Source organism: Megalops cyprinoides, chromosome 10, assembly GCF_013368585.1.
Source record: "Megalops cyprinoides isolate fMegCyp1 chromosome 10, fMegCyp1.pri, whole genome shotgun sequence".
NCBI classification, from domain to species: Eukaryota; Metazoa; Chordata; class Actinopteri; order Elopiformes; family Megalopidae; genus Megalops; species Megalops cyprinoides.
Genome location: NC_050592.1, coordinates 22,629,606 through 22,644,989, shown reverse-complemented (window position 1 = coordinate 22,644,989; position 15,384 = coordinate 22,629,606). Strand labels below are relative to the sequence as shown.

General features: G+C 40.3%; 1 protein-coding gene across 3 annotated transcripts in view; it reads left to right on the top strand.

The window, feature by feature from the left end:
* col6a4a (collagen, type VI, alpha 4a) overlaps positions 1 to 15,384 on the top strand; it is a 40,480-nt gene that overhangs the window by 16,728 nt on the left and 8,368 nt on the right. For all 3 annotated transcript variants that reach the window (XM_036538438.1, XM_036538436.1, XM_036538437.1), the window contains exons 11-36: positions 69 to 641; positions 1,148 to 1,497; positions 1,903 to 1,981; positions 2,097 to 2,242; positions 3,095 to 3,187; positions 3,306 to 3,359; positions 4,407 to 4,478; positions 5,057 to 5,083; positions 5,671 to 5,715; positions 6,377 to 6,430; positions 7,141 to 7,203; positions 7,661 to 7,726; positions 8,007 to 8,060; positions 8,198 to 8,233; positions 8,789 to 8,851; positions 9,913 to 9,975; positions 10,985 to 11,047; positions 11,476 to 11,538; positions 11,885 to 11,935; positions 12,234 to 12,269; positions 12,527 to 12,589; positions 13,314 to 13,376; positions 13,492 to 13,527; positions 13,618 to 13,654; positions 14,035 to 14,046; positions 14,392 to 14,885. In XM_036538438.1, coding sequence (XP_036394331.1) covers positions 69 to 641; positions 1,148 to 1,497; positions 1,903 to 1,981; positions 2,097 to 2,242; positions 3,095 to 3,187; positions 3,306 to 3,359; positions 4,407 to 4,478; positions 5,057 to 5,083; positions 5,671 to 5,715; positions 6,377 to 6,430; positions 7,141 to 7,203; positions 7,661 to 7,726; positions 8,007 to 8,060; positions 8,198 to 8,233; positions 8,789 to 8,851; positions 9,913 to 9,975; positions 10,985 to 11,047; positions 11,476 to 11,538; positions 11,885 to 11,935; positions 12,234 to 12,269; positions 12,527 to 12,589; positions 13,314 to 13,376; positions 13,492 to 13,527; positions 13,618 to 13,654; positions 14,035 to 14,046; positions 14,392 to 14,885 — 2,756 coding nt within the window. The remainder of the gene's footprint in view (positions 1 to 68; positions 642 to 1,147; positions 1,498 to 1,902; positions 1,982 to 2,096; positions 2,243 to 3,094; positions 3,188 to 3,305; positions 3,360 to 4,406; positions 4,479 to 5,056; positions 5,084 to 5,670; positions 5,716 to 6,376; positions 6,431 to 7,140; positions 7,204 to 7,660; positions 7,727 to 8,006; positions 8,061 to 8,197; positions 8,234 to 8,788; positions 8,852 to 9,912; positions 9,976 to 10,984; positions 11,048 to 11,475; positions 11,539 to 11,884; positions 11,936 to 12,233; positions 12,270 to 12,526; positions 12,590 to 13,313; positions 13,377 to 13,491; positions 13,528 to 13,617; positions 13,655 to 14,034; positions 14,047 to 14,391; positions 14,886 to 15,384) is intronic.

The window sequence follows — 15,384 nt, the reverse complement described above, 5'->3', positions numbered from 1 at the left end:
CTACTATTTTTTCAGATAAGTATTGTAGGTGCACTTTAACATCCTTTCCCCATCCTTTACCAATCCAGTGTGTGACAAACAGAAGGCGGATTTGGTCATTCTTATGGATGGCTCCACTAGCATTGGGAACACTGAATTTGAGACCATGAAGAAGTTCATGTCAGAGCTGGCAGCCAGTTTCCGAATTAGCCAGGAGTATGTGAGGATTGGGATGGCCCAGTTCAGCAGTAACCCACAAAGAGAGTTCTTCTTGAATCAGTACGACAGCATAAGTAGTGTCAAGGACAACATCATGGCTGTGAAGCAGATCGGAGGGGGCACATACATTGGCAAAGCACTTGAATTTGTGCAGCGGTTCTTCCAGCCCTCCACCGGTAGTCGGATCAATCAGGGGGTGTCCCAGAATCTTTTGGTGCTCACGGATGGGGACTCCCAGGACGATGTGGAGGATGCAGCTGACTTGTTGAGGGCTATGAACATCAATGTGTTCGTCATTGGAGTGGGGCGGATCCATGCCTTCGAGCTGCTGCAGATTGCCGGGTCTCAGGACAGGTTCTTCACAGTTCAGAACTTTGCTGGCCTGGAGAATATCAAGAAGAAAGTGGTGGAAACAGTATGCAGAGAGCAGGCGGACACAGAAAGTAAGTCTACAGTGAACTTTGTACAGAGAGGCAGGGGACATGTCTAAATACAAAACAGGTCAGTTACCCCATTGAGTGTACACACACTTTGTCTTGTAGACTCTATCTGACTCTTTTCCACATGACATGATGATGGATAACTTCTAGCATTTTGCAGTCTCCAGATCTGCCACAATTCAGGCACGCCAAAAAAAAAAAAAAACATTCCTGGGTTTGATTAATTGTATTTTTATGCATAACATTTTATTATTGAGTAAAGACAAATAATAACATTAATTTAATCAGATATAGTGAAAAATATCCTGCCAACAACTAGGACTCTATAGGATTTTGAGAGTAAATAAACACAGCTTTTGGCTTTGAGCACATTAACAAAACAAAAGGCCTCATAATGGAACACCTTAGCCAGTTGTGCAACATGCATGCAGTAAAAAATGTCAGTGTAAATCTTGTGATAAGAGACAAGCTGCGGTCTTTTTTTACATTATGACTGTTTTTCCTGGCAGGCTGCTCTATTGACATCGCCGTCGGGTTCGACATCTCCCGCAGGATCCGGTCGGATTCACTTTTCAACGGTCAGCAGAAGCTCCAGGTGTACCTGCCAGAGATCGTCCGCTACATGTCCTCCCTAGACGACCTCTGTTGTGCCGCTGGCAGCAGCATCAAGACCAACATCGGCTTCCTGGTAGCAGGCCAGGATGGGAGGGTCATCGATGACTTTGGCTTTGAGCTGTACAATAAGGATGTGGTCAGGAAGGTGATGGCTGTGCGGACCCCTGAGCCCACCTTCTTTAATGTGAAGCTGCTCCAGGCCTTTGCCAAGAAGTTCCAAACACAGTCCCGTGCTGGCGTGAAGGTGAGCTGACTGGTGAAACAGAGTAGAAGAACAGGTGACTAAAAAAAGCTAATGTAAATACCAATATTTTTGTTGATTTGAATGTGATATTGACAGTTGAGAGAAGAGTGAGCCATTTTCTTTATTACAAAAGATGTTTAAAAATACTTAGATCTTAGGTGGAACTCCAATGTTTTCGATTTGATTGGATGGGTCACTTAAATGAGAAGACCTGAGATGCAGAAGCTTTGGAAAGTTGGCATGTCTGCCATGGTTTCAAGATTGTTGTTTGTGCATGAATGCTTTTTCATGATTGTGAAATACTACATCACATACATCAGTTGCATTATTCTGATGCATTGTGGGTCAACATCTCTGTGCTGTTCCTCCTGCCCTTGTGAGTTGTGTGGTAATGTCTTCCCTTAGATCATAATCATATTCTCTGACGGGATTGATGACATGGTGGAGAACCTTGAGGCAGAATCCGACCGCCTCAGGGCACAAGGTATTGCATTCTTGTGGTGGAAAAGCACATGGACGCAGTGCGAGTGGTTCCTTGGTCTTCAGTCAATTTGTTTACAGAAATGTCTCTATTCCTTTCCACTCCAATTCTGGACTAGGAATCCATGCATTGCTGGTTGTGGGTCTGGAAGGAGTCCAATATGCCAAAGAACTTCAGATGATTGAATTTGGGAGAGGTTTTGGCTACAAACAGCCCCTGTCCATCGGCATGCAGAATGTAGCCAGTGTCATGTTAAAGCAAATCGTGAGTATTTTGTGAGGGGTATTGAAACCAGTCATATTCAGGCATATTCTTTTTGTCATCAGTTGTTGTCTCAGGTTTTCTTTTCTCTGTAATGCTTGTCCTTGGTTTGTTTGAAATCTGCATCATTTTCAATTCATAATATTTTGTGTTTGCAAAGCAGGTATCCATTTGCCATAGAAGCTAAGCACATTAAGAGATAGTAGTTTTGAGTTAAAATTTCTCAGGTTCCCAAGATGAACATCTCATGGCTTTGTTGTTACCTTTTTAAAAATTATTCCCTCTGTACCACAAGACATGTGAGTCAGAACTCCATGAGAGTCTCCTGTGGTTTTTATCTCACGATCTCAATGTACCTTAACACACTATCCCCCTTAAGTAGTTGCAGTTATGACCTCATAGTAACCTGAGATGTTTCTGCCACAAAAATTGTTCTGTTTTAAAATGTATGTTAGATCTTGTTTGACATTGCAGATATTGATATTTTAGATATTGAGTTAGGCAGTGGAAGTCAATCTGAATCAGAACATCAGAACATCATCAGGAAGCGTTAAACTCCATGACATCAGGTTGGGGTCTTTCTGGATGTTGGAGGCTGGAAGAGGGCAGATGGGTAGGGGCCTGTCAGGGGAAGATGACAGATGTTTGTTTATTCTTAGGCAGTTTTTTGTGCCTCAGTTTGTCTTTCTTTTTTCTTTCATAATATTGGAGTTCCTGTTTCTTGTCCTGTAAAAGGCAGTGCAGTTTCTCGTAACATATACTTGTATAGTTTTGCCTTGGCAATGAATGGCAATGAGTAGAGTGGAATGGAGTATTTAAACAGATTTTCAGGTGCAGTTATCTTTCTTTCTGTAGGATACTGTGACAGAGAGGGAATGCTGCAACGTAATGTGTAAGTGTTCGGGTCAGGAGGGAGTTCGAGGCCCCAGGGGTCCCCCGGGGACCAAGGTGAGGCTCTAGCTACTGATTTAGGCATGCTGAGATATCTATGTTTAACTAATTATCCACATCATCGATCAAGGTAAATTTATGAATATTCATTGTTTTTTAATCTATTCCTGCACAGGGCTTGCCAGGACCAAAGGGGCACCCTGGATTCCCTGGAGAAGAAGGAGGGATTGTGAGTGACTTGTATTTGTATTAGGGGCCCGTGTTTAATTTAACTATTGTGACTGGCTATGTGATAAAGTGTTTGCAATATACACTCTCATCCTACACATGTCATAGAAAATGTTAATTATAATGGTTACAACTGTATGTGAAGAACAATTATTCCCTGACAACAAAAGAGAAATCACCTATATTTAGAAGCCAAGAAATGTGTTGAAACTAAAAAGAGATGTCCTAATGCAATGTCTTAGCAATATGCAGGGAAGTATCATATAAACAATTTTCTCTTGAGAGAACAAAAAATTCACACGTTACTTGGGAAAAATGTGGCAAATGTGTGTGGCAAAAGTTTGCTATGGCAACCAAAGATAAACTTTGATCCGGGTCATTTATCTTGGTGGAAACTTGAATAGAAAGTGCCATCAGGTAAGCACAGTACGCAGTATTATCAGATACTGACAACTGATGCAAAGGAAAGCAGGTACAATTAAATAGCTGAGGTGGGACTAGTCAGATGAGAAAAACAATATTAAGTTGCAGCCTTAAATTCATGCTCACTTAGCACAATAATGTCAGCACTTCACACTTCACTTGTGTACAATAATTATCAAACACTGTGATATTTTCCGAACAATCAAATTTATTCTTGCAATGTCTTCAGATTTTACTGATATTTTGCTCTGTGGAGGTCTCCTCTTATGGGTGGCCACAGCATTGTTCCAAGTTCCAATTTGTTGCTACAGCTCTGGTGGCTGGCCATGTATTCACAGCAACAACAAAGAGGTCATCTGAGATCCAATCTGAACAACCACTGTAAGAATATACAAACATGAGCAATCCAAAATCCACACCTACAAGGCATGAATGGACCAAATTTTGTGTTGTATTTTAACAGCAGCAGGCCGAGTAAGAATTCTTTTGAAGTGTTTGATTTCCTCTTGGAGTGGGCCGTTTTGGTACAGCGGTTTGTCTGAGAATGGAATTCAGGCATCTGCAGTAGGAGACAAGGACTATGGGACAGTCCAGACACCTAATTTTTTTTGCATGGTGTTTTAAGGGGGAGAGAGGTCCACCAGGACTCAACGGGACACAAGGGTTACAGGGCTGTCCTGGCAATAGAGGAATCAAGGTAAGACTATCTCACAAAGCATAGGGATACACAACAGATATAACCCCATTCCATCAACCAACAAGCTGTTGTAGTCAATCAGAAGGACAGCATTTTATTTTAAGGTTGTATTTATGTTGTCAGAAAACTGTTGATAAAGACATTAGGACCCATTTAATAAAGTATCAAGTATATCGTTAAATCATGTTTGTCAGTAGACAAAACAATCAACAGTAATAAAATAGGTAATAATTATCTATCTATTATTATGTGCTAACCCTAAAAGTGGTATACTAACTACCAAACTGGAAATCCTGTACCCAGGACATACTTGCTATCTATTTATTAATGGTTTTTGGTAGGAGTTATATTAACTACATTTTCTAACAGCATAATCTGGCACCTAAAATGTCACAGTGATCTTAATAAAATGAAGTGATGACATGATCGATCAGATATTGAAATTTGAATATTTTTCAGATTCATTTATTGTACACATGATATAATCTGAAATAGAGCAAATTAAATGTTTTGTGTATATAGATATACACACGATATACATCTTTTTTAAAATAACATTTTTTTGTGATTTTATACAGGGATCGAGAGGCTATCGGGGCAATAATGTAAGTGTGCTTGGATGCCTTCAAGTTAGTATTACCATTTGCTCAGCATGTGAAACTAAAGCCCTGCAACCCTACCAAGGCTGGACAGGACCTGACAAAACATGCTGGGTTCAGGCCATTTTGCCCTATAATGGCACTGAAACATTCGGGTTTGGCTTGGGTCAGACTCAGTGCTCCTGGATGTCAAGTTTTGAACTTGCTGTTGTCTAATACCTGGGCTAAAATCTCACTCTGAATGAATGATATATACATGAAAGGAATTAATGTTTTTTTAAGGCTACTGGTTATATTGATATTGATCTTAAATGTAATTTTCCCATTTCATGATTTCACTTGTACAGACTTCACACACCACACAGGTGTGTAAAAAAATGACATCAGATGCAGGTTTTCCAAGCTGCTACATGAAGGAAACTCAAATATGGAGAGACAAATAGAAAAGGCAGTGATGCTTTCTGAAGGTTCACCTTGGCAGTGTAAATATGTAGATGATGCTGAATAATAGATGAATATGAGGGACCTGTATAAATGTGAAGCTGAAGCAGTAATGGAGTCTGTGATGGAGAGAAGTTCTGTCTCTGTGGCAGGGAGAAGATGGAGAGCACGGGCTAGATGGTGTGCATGGAGAACAGGTAATTTCTGTATTGTCTGTATCATTACATATTGATGCCTGTTTTGTCTGCATTGCTTATTACTTCAACAAGATGTGGATTTTAACATATCATATACAGTACTGGCAGCCTTGGGCCTGGCAGCCTTGGGCCTGAATTTACACCAGTCCATAATGTTCTGAAATTCCCTCTTCAGTTCCAAGAATGTGACAGTAGAGTTATGTTTCACGTGCCTGGGTGTTGCTGAGATGCCCACTTTTTAGTTTGTACACATGCATTGTGTGACAGCTGTATGCCTTTCCCAGTATTCAACAGAATGTAGCTCATCATTAAGGAGTTAAATCTGTCCAGTCGCTGCCAGGTCTTATCTCAGGCCTGACTCAGGATTTATGGTGATACTGTCTAGGATGCGGAGAGTGGACCTCATAGCAGAAATGTTAATCACTGGGGTCATCTGTTGTGAGGAGGAGGTGCTGTATGTGCCTGACTATTGTACTCTGCCTTTGTTCTGTAATTCTGTAAATCCCCAGTGAGACTTCATTGTATGGGATGTAATGGCTAATAGCATTTGGTGTAAGGGTAATGACTCAATGACTGAGTGATTGATTTATTATTTGCTTTACTGTGTACCTAAATGATTGATTGATTGATTGATTGATTGATCTCTTTGCTGCATTGACAGGGTGTGACTGGATTGGCAGGCCCTCCGGGAGATAGAGGAAATCCAGGCAGCCCAGTAAAAGACAATTACCATACTCTCTCCATACTGTCTGTGTCAAATCTGCTGCTATACATTATACTTTCTGCTAATATATGGTTGTTTCAGCAACTTCACACTATTCCACTGTCTGCTGTATACTCTACATTCTGTAATGTCTCTATATAACACTACTGCTGCATACTAAATGTTCTGTAATGTCTTTGTCTAACACTAATATAGCATACTCTACATTCTATAATGTCTGTGTAACATCACTACAGCATACTCTACATTCTGTAATGTCTCTGTCTAACAATAATATAACAAACTCTACATTCTGTAATGTTGCTGTGTAACACTACTGCTGCACACTCTACATTTTGTAATGTCTCTGTATAACACCTCTATAAATTACTCTACCTGTTTTCCAACAACCTTGCTGCCAGGGGTTCTATACCTTACTCCATGTGCTTGACAATTTCCAAAGTCATAGTAAGAGTTGAAGCACAGTGTCTGTGTTATATTTTTGCCATTGTGTCTGTGGATCTGCTGTCTTGTCTGTGTGTGTTGTCAGTGCCTATCAAATCACTGCTCATGTGTGAGACTGGCTAGTGGAAAGAAGTGTGTGCACACTGGATGAGTCTGTGACATCAAGTATGTTGTGTAAATCAGGCAAGCTGTGTTTTCAGCCTTATGGGGCCATGTGTAACAAGACCCGTCAATGACTTGCTGGATGTTGATTTCAGGGCCACAGTGGCATCAGAGGGGAGCCTGGGGTCAGAGGTCAGCCTGGTCTGAGGGGCGACCCCGTAAGTACCATCCCGCTGGAACCCCCACTCCCCCCCCTCCGCCCCATCCCTTCATAATTCACTGTTTATCACACACATCCTCTGAATAAGCAGTACAAGTTCTTTAGTATCTTATCACAAACAAAACTTCCCGGTTAAGGATAAGATTTCTGCAAATACACAGATGCAACGATACAGGAATGAAGACAAGTTCTATGAGAGATAGGCAAACACAGCCGGAATAAACACATCAGGTGCCATTTTGAAGAAGGATGGGTCTTTCAGTGGACTTGTAGGAAGGGCAGTGTCTGATATCTGAAAAGCAGAAGGAACAATGCTTCTTCTACCTTAGACTGAATCAGACATTGTCCTCAGCTGCCTGTCCTTTCTTCCTAATACTGTGGCTTTGTATGAAATAACCACATTTTGTAAATCACATATTTACTTCAGACTCATCCTCTCTGTGTTTGCCCTTCAGGGGGAGCCTGGAGTGGATAACACAGTCCGTGGTCCACGGGGGGAGAGTGGAAACCCAGGGATACAGGTATGCCATGTAGTTGTCCATCGAGGGCAAACTCCAATTGCGATGCATTGATCTTTTTGTACAACCACTAAATCACAGCAGAACCTAAACAACTGCATCTAGTCTGAGATGTCAGCAAAGACATACCCTTGAGAAGGCTGCTGCGATATAAGCCACTTCTTTACTAACTCTTTTCATGAAAAAAGACTGGAAAACACAAAATAGAAATGTTTTTCCTCTTGCGTGCTTGTGGTATCTCAAGAGACATCCTAACATTATCTCTCTTCTTCTCTGTCTACAGGGAAATGCGGGACCAGAAGGAGCTCCTGGAGAGAGCGGTGTTGGGGGAAACAGAGTAAGTACACATTTGTCTTAGGACCCCAAATGTCATCAAAAAAGTTCTTCAGGTCATTCCTCTGCAATCATTTGTTCCTGTTTGCTCACATTTATTACATAGAGTTTGCTTATGATGTTGTATTCTGTTTTCTGAAGGGTCCTCAAGGCAGAAGAGGTCCACCTGGTGTCAAGGTGAAGTACAATTATATTTTTAAAATTATTTAAACCTTTTCTGCTTTATGCAACCCTGTTTTGTAGATTAGGATCATTTCATAGCAACAACCTCTGTGTTCACTGAAGCAAGACAAATGCCATCCTCCAGTACACTTGCATGCACCCAACAGGTATTTTTTGCACTACAAGTCAAACAGTGCACCACAGTGAAGTGAGCACTCATCAGATGCTATTATTCTGATTTCATCTGTGCAACTCACCAACACTTGGTGAATCACAGTGTGCCGGAGAACAGGGAGATACAGGGAGAGAAACCCTGATCGATCGACCCACCCCTTATCCCTAGTGGAAAAAAGCCAAACCCAGCTCACAGGCCTTGGCCTACGCTGAACACTTTGTGGACTAAACCACTCAGGACAGCAATTTATTTCCAATTATAATACGATACATTGCAACTATAAATTCATTACCTTGATGCTTATGTTTGTGTTTATAGTTAAATGCAGCAAATAAATGTAGTAAATATAGTAAAATGTGCATGTGTGCATTTGTGTGTCCTGACTGTGCTTGCAGGGAGAGAAGGGGGAGCCAGGAGCGTCGGGGCTGTTGGGGAACCCTGGGCCCGCTGGGCCACAGGTGAGAGACAGCACCTTTCCTTTCCAAGTCACCCACACCTTCATCTCAGTAGACTGTGCATCTGTCAGTGTGCAACATGTGCAAAGCTCAGTAGAGATTCTCCTCACAGCTGTTGTACTGGCAGCCCTTGCTCCATATCTGCCTTTTGGTATACATAATTTTGGGTTGGAAGGCCTAAAAAATAGCCCCTTCCAGTGGGCTCCATGCCAAGGTGTTTCCAAAGAAACACAAGGAAATACAAGTCTAATGAAACAAGCAGAGATCTTTTATTATCGGCCAAGTGCTAATAAACAAACCCAGTACCTCCATTCACTTGGCCTTTAGAAACAGATCTTTGCCAGTATATTTTTCAATGTGTAGTTGACATTATTTCCCCAGGTGACATGAGGCTGTACTATACTGTATATAAAGCCAAGAAACTCAGTCTGTCTCAGTCTCTCTCTCTCCCTGTCTGTCCCTCTCTCTCTGTCTCTCTCTTTCCCTGTGCACATTATTAGAAATTTATTACTGCAGGGGGTAACAAGACTGTGATGAATGAAATGCATGACAAGTTCCCATTCTTGTGCCAGCACTTACTGCCAGCGAAGTGTCTTGTTTTGAAAAGCGGGGGAAGCTTCACAAAAGTATTTGTAATTTACTAATTCACTTTAATGCGTCATGAAGTAATATTTCTTCCTTCTGTCCTATCCTTTATCTCCTATGAGTGGATGTACTTCACGAGACAGATTATTCTAAGTAGAGTGGATTTGTAAGATGTCTGTATTTATGCTTGCAACAGATAAAAGAAGATTACGAAATTTAGTGGGTCATAAGTTTATTCAGAGTAGTTAGTTTGTCATCCCTGTAATCTCTGTGAATTATTTAAAAATCCAGGGTTATTAGTGTCCAATAAAGTGGCATCTAAATCCAGTGATGGCTGGCTTTCAGAAACTACAGATGGCATCTGTACTTACGGTTTACAGTAATCTTTATGTGCAGAACCTAAGGCAAAAACATTTAAGAAGCCAGTCCTGAGAAGGTAATCCTTTACTGCAATATATTTTCTCTGTTGCTTTTGGCAGGGAGAAAGAGGACCCAGGGGTCTTCCTGGACCAATTGGCTCTCTTGGTCTTCCTGGACCACAGGTGAGCTGCCACATTTCTTATTCAATCAGCACAAATCTTTATTCTGAGGTCTCTGTAGCTGGATTCCTACCTCCATGACGTGACACATTGAATGTTATAGCATGTAAGCACTTGCAGATGTACTGAAACATATTTTAACACACTGAACCTATTGAAATTACATAGCTATACAACTTGAAATGAATGTGAAATAAACATATTTTGATCAAACGACCCCTTGTGTTAGTTGTGTCAGTTTTATAGGTTTGCTATATATACAGTACCAGTCAAAAGTTTGGACACACCTTCTGATAGAAGGGATTTTCTTTATTTCCCAAATTTCAGAATGATAGAATATGTCATCAAAACTGTGAAATAACACACAAAAGTGTTAAACAAATCAAAACAATCTCATATTTTAGAGTAAAGTATCTATTTTTAAAATTTTTTTGGGAAAGAAATTCAACTTCACTATTTATTTTTGTCGAAGAAACAAATTTCAAGAATTTAAGCCTTTAGATCAAAATGTCTTTGAATGCATGTTTTCCCATTATATTAATAAGGTGTGTCCAAAATTTTGATGTCTTTTTGATGCCTCTCATCAAAATGTACTTAGAGTGGTAATTTGCCAACTCATCAGCAATGGTCTCTTAATTAGAGTATGGTTTCAATTTGCTGTATTTGCTTAAGTCTTGTATTAGTGATAGCTTCCCACTCCAAGACTTATTGCAACTTTCCTCTAATGGCAATGCAGTGAAGATAAAAGCGGTTCACTGAACTACAATTATTTTTACAGCTGCAGCTGCCCGGCCAAAGGCAGACAATAAATGTATCAAGCTGTCTTGGCTGCTGTGAGAAAATAATAAACATTCATGAATTCATTTATAGCACATGATGTGGTGTGCAGAGACCACATTCAGAGCTGTGGACTGAAAGTTATTCACAGCTAAGTGTTTTCATGCACATACCTTCGAATGAGATTCATTTAAAAATCATGTGAATTCACAATGTACCACTTCATTTTGTTCAGGGGCGACCGGGTGATGCAGGTGGCAAAGGTTCCCCTGGGAGTCGAGGGTCCAAAGGCCAGAAGGTACAAAATGTAGAACAATTTTGCATACAATACAAACAATTCAAGTCACCCATGGCATTTAATCTAATTTAATTTCATTGTGCTGAAAATGTTAATACACACCTTCACTATGTTTTATTCTTACATTTTATTTTTCTTGTAGTTTTTTAGTATTAAAGCTGGCAACATGACAACTTCAGATTTCTTTCAAGCACATGTTAGAGGTATTCAGCAAGTGAAATGTGCAGAGTAAGGTTCAGCATTGCTAGATTATGCAACAGAAAAATGCTATTTGTGGCCTTGGAAACTCTCCCACGCTGTTACATGTATAAGCGCGGCTGCTTTGGATGCTGTAAGCTGCAGAATTTGGGACATCTCCGTTCCTCTGGAGATGGAGCTGGGCTGATGTCTGTGTTTGGTTTCTCCTCTCTGTGTGTCTTCCCCTGCAGGGTCAGCCAGGAGACAGTGGAGAGAAAGGAGCGGTTGGACCGCTGGGTTCCAGGGGAATGCCGGTTAGACTGCATCCATGTTTACATAAGCCGAGATAACCAGTGATCAGGAAACCCACCCAATCCCGCATGCCCTGACTCATCCGTGATCAAGTGCTCCCTGAAGTCCCATAGTGGTGGGGTTTACTGTTAGGCTTAAATGGAATTAGCTTCAGACAGGTGTAGGGTTAGCTCTTGCAGTGTATTGACAATAAAAGTTTCACCCCTTATTCTTGACACTTGTTTATTATGGCCCTTCTCTAAGGATAATTGACATACTGTTCAGAGTGTAACTGCGGTTCAGTGACCAGGTGGTATACATTCACTGTGATGTAATACTGAAGCATAAATCATGTTTTTCTACAAACAGGGCCTTGATGGTAGAGATGGTTATGGAATGCCTGGACCAAAAGGTTTGAAGGTACAGTGTCACCCTTTGGTAGTCAAATCTGATCTATGGGTTTGAGAGGTGGTACATGCTTGCAACATTTTCAGAAAGTTGTTTTTTGTATTAACTATTTTGAATAGGAAATGTACAGTTGGAAATGAATTTTCTTCATATTAGTTTGCCTTTGGGTTTCTTAGGATTGTTTTCCTAGGCTCATTTTCATGAAATTTCATACCACCAGCATGTGAAACTGCATTGCGTGGGCTGCAGTTTTGTAATCATTTGTTTCAACAGTTCATGAATGATGTAATGATGTAATTTTGTTTCTAAGGGAGAGCCAGGTTTCCCAGGTTACCCTGGACTACAGGTGGGTTGTTTTTAAGTATAAAACCATGTTATTGATACAGTGTTTTTGCTAGTATTTTCTTTTTTTTTTTTTTATTTCAGAACAAGGATAACCAGAGATAAAAAACTGAAGTAATTGAATGACTAAGTAATCAAAACAACAATCTGGTAGCATGTAGGCAGATTTTTTTATTCCTCTCTAGTCTGTCTTAGAAAGCATAACTCTGGTCAACACAATTGTAATTATTTGAGGGTAACGAATACATGTTTGGCATGCAGGGGGAGGATGGATTTGCAGGAGAAAAAGGAAGTCCAGGACAAAAAGGAAACCGTGGTAGAGGGGTGAGAAGCCGTTCACTTATCCTGTGCTGCTTCATTGTGCTGCAGCCCCAGTTTTACATCGGTGTATTTCACCACCTCCCTCTTACCTCTGCTAATGAAACACAAGTCCTTACATTGTTGCAGGAGCTGAGCATGGCACCCTACGTATTCTCACAATGACATCAAGAAATTCACTGCTTTAGTGGTTAAATGATTGAATGAATTCCTGCTTTAGCTTTGCAGAAAAAAAAAATCTGTGTATATCCGTGTATATCCATGTATAGTTATATTCTATATAGTATTGTATTCCACGTATAACTGTTATTGATTCTGTTGATGTAGTTAGTTAATGTAGTTAATCATAGATATATAAATGAAGTAACATAACATCATAGATATATTAATGAAGTAACATAACATCCCTGCCCCCACATATCCTGTAGGCATTGCCTTGCAAGGTTAGAGTAGCGTACTGCGAGTTAGATATTAATTAGTGCTCATATGGTGTTTTCCTGGATGTGGCTGCCTTGAAAAGTATCTAATCCTTTTTTTATGAATCAGAAGTTGAATTTCAGTGGAAAAAAGATTTATTACATTTTGGCAATACTAATCAAGTTCAACTGCATTCAAACTCACTGCATCTTTTATGAAAAGTCATTTATGCAAAGCTGATGTGCTAAATGCCGTTTAAATGTGCTTTATTGATTAAAGATCAATCATTTTTTAAATTAACGGTTTGTTACAGGGGAACTCTGGTAGGGCAGGTGCACCAGGTGACCCCGGATCCCCAGGACCTCCAGGACACCTGGTAACATTAATCTGGGATAAACACCAATGGATTTTTGTTGGATCTTTGTTTTGTAAATTTACTGCCACCACAATGCTGTTGGTTTAATGTCTGTAATTTGTCCTTTTTTGATTAGGGGCCCAGGGGACCAGCTGGACTCAGATCAATGTCTGTATGTACATTTAATTCATAGATAATAAATTATATCACAAAACCGCACTGTATAATCGGTTTCCAACTGCGTGTTATTTTATATTTCCAGGCCTGTCAACTAGTCAATTATGTCAGAGACAACTGTGGTAAGTGTTTTATGGTTTTATGGTTGTTTCATAGTTTTATAAACAGTTACAAACAGTTTAGTGCAGTACTAGTATTAACTCACCATCTGATGTAAACATTGGATTATTCATTATTGTTACCATGCCAGACCCGAAGTCATATTCTAAATGAAAAAAAAGATGTTTTTTGAAGTTTCTTTGATATAAATATATGTGTACACTCTGTGTTTTAACTTCTGCTACCTGATTTGATTTGTATTTCAATGTTTAATTTGTATTTTAAATTAATGTCACAAGTCTTACACAGCTTCATCACCAGTACTAAAGGAGTAATACAGCCATGTGGCTAAATATTCGCAGACAATTTTCTAATTAATGATGATGTTTTTCCGCCCAAACAGCTTGCTCCCTTGGTGAGTCCCTTCTTAACATAATATATGCCTCTGACCAACACCAAAAATGGGTGTAAAGTCTGTTTTTTTTATCGAAATTGTTAGATATCGTTACATAGTATAAAACATCTCTTGAGTTACTTTTTCTAACACCCAGCACAGTCTATTAGCAACATATGCATAATATGCAACTCATCATGTTTTTGGATATTGCTTAAATTCTGTTTCATTTGTATTACGAATAAAGTATTGCTTACCTATAAATTGTCTCAAAGTGATATTGCTAGCGATACAATTAATGAGTGTACATTTCTTCATATAGCACGGGGTTTGACAGGCTCTCTTTCTCTTGCAATGTGAGGGTAGGTCGGACCGAATGCCCAGCTTACCCAACAGAGCTGGTGATTGCCCTGGACATGTCAGAGGACGTGACCCCGCAGATCTTTGAAAGAATGCGCACGGTTGTCCTGACCCTGCTGGAGGATATTTCCATTGCAGAGAGCAATTGTCCCACAGGGGCCCGGGTGGCTGTTGTCTCCTACAGCTCCAACACCAAGTACCTGATCCGCTTTTCTGACTACCACCGCAAGAAGCACTTGATTGAGGCGGTCAAAAACATCCCTCTGGAGAGAACTTCAAACCGGAGGAACATCGGGGCGGCCATGCGGTTTGTAGGCCGAAACGTGTTCAAGCGAGTGCGCCAAGGCGTGCTGATGAGGAAGGTGGCGGTCTTCATCACCAACGGGCCATCGCAGGAGGTGACCCCCATCACCACAGCTGTGCTGGAGTTCAAGGCCATGGACATCACTCCAGCTGTCATTGCCTTCAGGAATGCTCCCAACGTTCGCCGTGCTTTTGAGGTACAGCAGACTGTGTGATTTTACGTGATTTGTTTGGGACAGATGGAACACATTTAATATAAAGACAGGTGCCATAATTAAGGTTTGTAAAGCCAGAATCATCATGAAAGGAATGCATGGTAATTAAAAAGCATGTACGTTAGATTACACTTTTTATTTTATAAAGCATGTATGTTAGATTATACTAGATTACACAATTTATTTGTGTAACAGACATCCTTGTCAGTGGTGATTTAAATACCATTAATTTGTAAAGCTGGAAATATACTGAAACATGTTCCTTTAGAGAAGAGAAACTCAACAACAGTGACACACCTGAGATTTGAGCTGCAGTGTAAGTCTTGCTCCCTAACCACTGTCTTGCACTGCCATTGTGAGTGTGATGTAGAGCTGATGTAGAGCACAGCTCATGTGGAGCTCAGTAGGTTTCTTAGCCTGGATTGCTCACTTATAGTTGCATACAGTGTGGTTTAGCGTAGTCGGTTTTCTGATGAAAAAA